The sequence below is a fragment of the Microtus ochrogaster genome, chromosome 2 (genome assembly GCF_000317375.1).
Source record: "Microtus ochrogaster isolate Prairie Vole_2 chromosome 2, MicOch1.0, whole genome shotgun sequence".
Lineage (NCBI taxonomy): Eukaryota > Metazoa > Chordata > Mammalia > Rodentia > Cricetidae > Microtus > Microtus ochrogaster.
Window position 1 is genome coordinate 13,016,828 of NC_022010.1, and position 6,898 is coordinate 13,023,725.

The 6,898-nt window shown below is 53.5% G+C and overlaps 1 protein-coding gene across 1 annotated transcript in view; it reads left to right on the forward strand.

The window, feature by feature from the left end:
- The first annotated feature begins 1,322 nt into the window (after nt 1–1,322).
- Nucleotides 1,323–6,898, forward strand: part of Rilpl1 (Rab interacting lysosomal protein like 1) — a 35,548-nt gene continuing 29,972 nt past the window's right edge. The window contains exon 1 of the mRNA XM_005344378.2: nt 1,323–1,652. Coding sequence (XP_005344435.1) covers nt 1,344–1,652 — 309 coding nt within the window. The 5' untranslated portion in view covers nt 1,323–1,343. The remainder of the gene's footprint in view (nt 1,653–6,898) is intronic.

Genomic DNA, 6,898 nt, shown 5'->3' on the forward strand with positions numbered 1-6,898 from the left:
GAGAGAGAGAGAGAGAGAGAGAGAGAGAGAGAGAGAGAGAGAGAGAGAGAGAGAGAATAGGACAAAAGGTTGAGCGTGCCTTTAACACTACCACTCAGAAGGCAGAGACAGGAGGACATCTATGAGTCTGAAAACCAGCCTGGTCTCCATAGCGAGTTGCAACTTAAAAATAACAAAGCTTATGTCCTGAAGAACCAGGGACCTCTCAGTCAGACAGCAGTTTATGATGGTGGGAATTTGGCGAGTTCCTCCTGGACGTGTGGGAACAGAATAGTAGGGGCCGGGGCCGAATCAGGATAATCTCTCCTGGGATGGAGTCTGATGGCGAGGCCAAAGGACGAAGAGAGCTTGGGACCAGTCTTGGGACTGAGACCCAAATCCCCAGCCTGTTTCTTTCCCCTGAGATGGAAGGAAACGTTTGGCTCTAAGGAGCTGCGGGTTAGTGACTGGGCAAGCGGACTAGCCAGCAACTTTGAAAACCGAGGACGCTTTGTGTTGTTGGCTGCAGTTGCCGGAGACTCTGCTGGAGCACAGAGTGGAGTGCTACAGAGTCGGGGTAGACTGGGGAGCCGAGGGGAGAGTAGACCTGAGGGATCAGAGTTTCCCCAGGACGTACTGAAATCCAGGTAGCACATTAGGTGGCTTTGGGATCCCTGTGTGCTGTGGTTTGCTGTCCCCGAGGCGCCAGCTGAAGCACAGGGTGGGGAGCCACAGAGTTGGAGTGGCCAAGGGAATAGCAGGGAGCTTCTAGTTGCCGGGATCCCCACTGCACTGGCTGGATCGCAGGGTGAGCCCACCCATGAGCCCCTCCCTCCGCAGACAGACTCCACCTCCTCCAGAAGCAGCCAATGGCCGTGCGCAGTGGCCCCCGCTGCCCGAGAGGCGGAGCGCGGCTGGAGGAGGTGGAGCAGGGCCGGGGTCGCAGGGACCGGAGCCTGAGAGGCGGGACCGGAGCTGGGGGCGGAGCTTCGGGACCAGCGGGGCTGCGCACCGGGACCCCCGGGGACGGAGACGCGCGCCCGGCTCCAATCCCACGTCGCCTCGCAGCGTCCCGGCGGGGAGGAGCCGGCCACCCGGAGTCACTCGGCGTCGCCAAAGTTTGATTCTCCTCCCCGGGAGGAGTCTCCGGGCCGCGGTCCCTCCGGGCACCGGGCGCCACCCGCCTCCCAGGCCGGGACCCACGTCTCCATCGCTCAGTGTCGGAGCCGCAAGTCGGGAGGCGCCGCGGGCCTGCGCACGCGCCGCCGCCCTCGCCATCCTCCCCGCGGTGCTTCAGGACCCCCCCGCCCCCCAAGTTCACGAGTTACGCGAGTGGACCGGCGGCGCGGGACCCGCGCGGGGCCATGGAGGAGCCGCTAGGGTCGCCGCCCGCCGCCCTGTCGGCGCTGGAGAAGAACGTGGCGGAGCTGACCGTCATGGATGTGTACGACATCGCGTCGCTCGTGGGCCACGAGTTCGAGAGGGTCATCGACCAGCACGGCTGCGAGTCCATCGCGCGCCTCATGCCCAAGGTCGTGAGGGTCCTGGAGATCCTCGAGGTGCTGGTGAGCCGGCATCACGTCGCTCCCGAGCTGGACGAACTGCGCCTGGAGCTGGACCGGCTGCGCGTGGAGAGGATGGACCGCATTGAGAAGGAGCGCAAGCATCAGAAGGTGGGCGGAGGCCTCAGTTTGCCGGTCCGGGCAAAGGGCTCCAACTCCGTGGGTGCCATTCGGCTCTGGGCAGCCGCTAGTTTCCGTTTGGATGAGTGTACACAGTGCCTAGAGTAGAAGAGAATGCTTAGGGTGAAGGCGGGAGGGAGGCTCCGGTGTCTTGGCCCAGCTTGGAGGAGCATTTTAGTAGCTGTGTGACCTTGGGTATATTGCAGAGGATCTCTGGGCTTTGTCTCCTTATCTGTCCATTGGCGGTTACGACAGAACCCACCTCCGTGGATCAAATGGGATGCAGTGGGCACAGTACTTAGATAGTATTATTTTATTCCAGGAAGGAAGTCAGTCCCCACCCACCCTTTTTTTTTTTTTTTTTGTGACCAAGGTGTGACACCAGCTACCCAGCCCTCCCTGTCATCCTATCAGTGACCTCAGCGTGAGCGCCAGCCCTGAACCCCATCCCGGGCTTTATAGACGCAACTTTCTTCCCAGGGTTCCCCCAGTTTATCCACCTGCACCCTTAGGTGTCTTCCCAGCCTTCATCACGTATTTAGTTCTTTTACAACTATAAAGTGAGGATTTTCGTCATTTTCCGGATGAGGAAGCAGAGGGTCTGAATGCAGTGGGATTTACCCCCGGGATCCCTGCCGTTGGGAGATACTTCCGGGGTCTCTTCCCCAGTCTGCTTGAATTGGGGGCTGAACAACTGCAAGCGACTTTCAGGCCCACCTTCTGCCTTTAGAGCGGTCGTCTGCCTTTGGGAAACCAGACCAGACCAGACTAGGTGCCTGGAGTAGGGAAGTGGGAGACGTGTGGTTTCCTGCCCCAACCTCAGCCTGGGCGGCTCTGGAAGGTCCTCTCTCCTTCTGGGGATGGGAGGAAACTCCTTTCCTCTGGATGCTGGAACCTGTTCTGGCTTGCTGTGTGGCCTCAGGAAGTTTGGTTAGCCTCTCTGAAGCTCCCTGGCAGGCGATCCTCTATTGTGTACTGTCACGGTGGCTCTTCAGTTGACAATGGTCAAAACTAGGTGTTCGGCCTCACCCTGATGACAGACCGTGGGCGTGTGAGAGCGTTATAGTCAGGCCAGTCTGTGTTTACAACCCCCCTTGTCCTGTGCCCTGGGGTCAGGAAGGAAACTGAGCTCCTCAGAGTCAGCTGCATTTCCAGGGTCACACTTGGAGCCGGAAAGTGCCTCCCTCGGTCCTGTAATTAATTTTCAGAATCTCAGCATCTGTGGGACACTGGAGCCAGACAGCCTGGTTTCAAACCCCACAAACTGGCAGGCTGTGAGCTTTGGGACAGATCACTATCTTCTGTGTCATTGTGTCATGGTATCACAGGGTAATCTCCATCCCCACCTTGGACGGTGACAAGCATTGGGTTGGGGACGGCTAGTGGACATAAAGGGCCTAGGCCAGAGCCTGGGACCTACAAAAAACGGTCTCATGTATAAAAGAGTTTGTCACTAGAGGCCCAAGACTCAGAGGTGTGAAATCTGGGGAGACACACTAAGATACCCCAGGGGTTATTGGTGCATTTCCACCCCCATTTCCCTCCCTTATCTCCCTCTTCCTGTGCCCCCCCCCCCATATTCCACCTCTCCTGGAGGGTCCCCGGGAGGGGAGGGAGGTCTTTGCCTTCGAGCTGAATCCTGACTGTGGGCTTAGGCCCGTGTCTGCCAGAAGTCCTGCCGGCACTTTTTCATGTCCCTTGCCAGTGCTTTATTTCTGCTATGTCTGGGCTGGGCCATCACAGGTCACCTGAGTCGGATGGAATTCTCAGCTGCACTTGTTGCTTCAGAATGTCACCAGCTGCAGCCAGGAAGCCAGGCACCCCCGCTTGTTTGTACACAGCGAGAATGGAGCTCCTCCTCCCCAGCCCAGGCCTCTTTGTGTGGCTTGGGTGCAGGGTCAGAACAGGCCCATCACATCTCTTCTGTAACAGAGGCACTTCAAGCTAAAGTCATTTTCCCCACAAAATCCTCAGCAGCCCTCGATCAAGCCTTCCTCTTCCCTATGCTCTCTGTAGACATGGCTTCAGACTGACTGTATCCTGCCCTTCACAGAGATTTATTCCACTGGGCTCACCACTTAGCCCCAGGCCACAGACCCACAGTTCTGCCTGATTATGCAGTGTCCAACCCTACGGGCGTACCATGGTGTGCCAAGTGCTCTCCTGGGTGATGTGGGTCAGCCGAGTTGGGTCCTCAAGGCAAGCAGGCAGCCGGTGGGTGAGAGGGTACAGAGAGCAGGGCTGTGTGGGTATGCCTGTGTGGAACACACAGCCTGTGCCGCTCACTCAGCAATTATATGGATATAGTTTAAAACTGGAGATTCAACCCCAGGCCTTACTCACACCAAGCAAGCCTCTACACGCCACACCCCTAGGCCCCAGATGTACCTCCGTGTTCCAGGCACCATTCGCAGGGGACGCAGGGGACAGTCTGGCGCCGTGGGCCTGCAGTTCTAAGGCCATGTCATTCTGTAGCATCAGAAAGTGCATGCTAGGAGGAAACAGAAAATTCACTTTAACACGGAGGATGGAAACCAGTATATCCATGACTTTCTCACACGGATTCGGCATAAAAATTACTGCTTTCTACTTTTTCTGTGGTGCTGTAGGTCAAATCCCAGGCTGAAACATGCTCAGCAGGTACTCCTCCACCACCCCGGTATAAGAATTACTGGAAGCCGGGCGGTGGTGGAGCACGCCTTTAATCCCAGCACTCGGGAGGCAGAGGCAGGCGGATCTCTGTGAGTTCAAGACCAGCCTGGTCTACAGAGCTAGTTCCAGGACAGGCTCCAAAGCCACAGAAGAAACCCTGTCTCGAAAAACCAAAATAATAAATAAACAAAAAAGCTACAAAGAAACCCTGTCTCAAAAATTAAAAAAAAAAGAATTACTTCACATTTATAATTTAATTTTAGTTTCTATGTATAAGTGTTTTGCCTCCACATTTGTCTGTGTGCTGCATGCTTTGTGCCCACAGAGGCCAGAAGAGGGTGACCGGAGTTACAGACAGCTCTGAGCCTCCATGTGGGTGCTGAGAATTGAACCCTGGTCCTCTGGAAGAGCAGCCAGTGCTCTTGAACACTGAACCATCTCTCCAGACTCATTAGTATTTTTTAAAAAATATTTATTTATTTATTATGTATACAATATTCTGTCTGTGTGTATGTCTGCAGGCCAGAAGAGGGCACCAGACCTCATTCCAGATGGTTGTGAGCCACCATGTGGTTGCTGGGAATTGAACTCAGGACCTTTGGAAGAGCAGGCAATGCTCTTAACCACTGAGCCATCTCTCCAGCCCCATCATTAGTATTTTTTAACCTTTTGTTTGAAACAGTGTCTCTCTGTGAAATCCTGTAGACCAGGCTGGACTTGAACTCTCTGTCTCTGCTTCTCTAGGATTAAAGGTGTGCACCGCCAAGCCTAACTTGCACAGAGTTTTTAATATATTTATTTTTGAGGCAGGGTCTGATGTGTCCCAGGCCATCGCAGAACTTGTTATATATCAGAGGATGACCTTGGGGCTCTGATACTCCTGCCTCTAGCACCCTGGTGCTGGAAATACAGGTGTGGGTCACCGGCCAAGTTTGTGCAGTGCTGGGAATGGAACCCAGGATGTCGTGCATGCCAGGCAAGCGCTCTCCTTACTGAGCCACGGGTTTTATTACATTTATTTATTTATTTATTTGTTGTTTACCGGCAGGAACTATACATGTGGAAGTCAGAGGACAAGCCACAAGCGTCACTTCTGTCCTTCTACCATGTGGGTCCCTGGTCAAGTCAGGCCTGATGAGACAACTTGCAAGGGCTCCCATTCTTCTCATAACCTCACATTTGAAATCCAGCATGCTCGGGCGGTGGTGGCACACGGGAGGCAGAGACAGGTGGATCTCTGTGAGTTCGAGGTCAGCCTGGTCTACTAAGTGAGTTCCAGGATAGCCAGGGTTGTTACACAGGGAAACATTCTCTTGGGGGAAAAGAAAGAAAGAAAGGAAGGAAGGAAGGAAGGAAGGAAGGAAGGAAGGAAGGAAGGAAGGAAGGAAGGAAGGAAGGAGAGAAAGAAAAGAATCCAACCTGGATTTCACCCAGACTAGCATGAGTGCATATATTTAAAAATAAACAGATATGTCAGCTTATGATTAAGTGCCGTGAAGGAAGTAAGGAGGGAGCTATGGTGGAGGTTGTCTAGGAGGCAGGCTGTCGGGGAAGTTCCTGATGAGACATTGCCTCAGCTGAGGACTAGCTGAAGTGAGGAGCTAGCTACGGAGAGATCTTGGGGGGAGGCCTATATCCACAAGCGTACACACACCTACACATAATTAAAAATAAATCTTTAAAAGAAAGAAAAGGAGAAAAAAAGGGTTGGGCTGTAGCCCAGCTGCCAGAGTGCCTGCCTAGCGTACATGAGGGCCTGGGTTCGATTCCCAGCACCGTAGAAAACAGACATGGTAAACATGTTTATAATCCTAACGCTAGGGAAGTGGAGGCAAGAGGATCAGGATTTCAAGGCCAGCCTTGTCCACAGAGGGAGTTTGAGGCCAACTTGGGCTACAGGAGAGGAAAAGCAAAACCTATTGTGACTAAATCTGTATTCATCTCCTGTGGCTACGCTAATGGCTCAAGGAAGGACAAATGTGTTGTTTTTCTGGATAATTCCTGCAGTGGGCGCACTAAGGGGCGGTGGAGCAAGGAATCATGGGTAATACCAAAAACACCAATGTGGGCCAGACTGGGTAATGTTCTGGAAGCCAGGGCCAAGAATTGGGTTATATTGAACAGCTAGACCTGGTAGTGCATTTGGCAGCTGAGGCAGGAGGATGGCAAGTTTTAGGGTGACCTGGGTAACTTAGTGATGCTCCGTCTCAAAAACCACACAAGGGGCCAGGGAAGGTGCTTCAGGTGTGCGAGCCCTGGGCACTGTCCCCAGCACCAAAAACTATATTAAAAAGTAAAATCAAGGTGTCAGGGAAGCTCTACTGGTTTAGGGTGCTCTAGGGAAATCTATTTCTTTGTGTTTTTCAGCTTCTACTGTTTGTATCCCCTGGCTCATGACCCCTTCCTTCCTTCTCAGAGCCAGCAGATAACATCTTCCAGGTGCTAACCTATGCCACATCCTCTGTCACTCTGACCCCTGCTGACCCTTCACAAGGACTCTGTGATCACATGATCACATAAACCCAACTGATCTTTTTTTTTTTTTTAACTTAGACAAGATTACACTGCTCTTTCTCTGTGTTTTT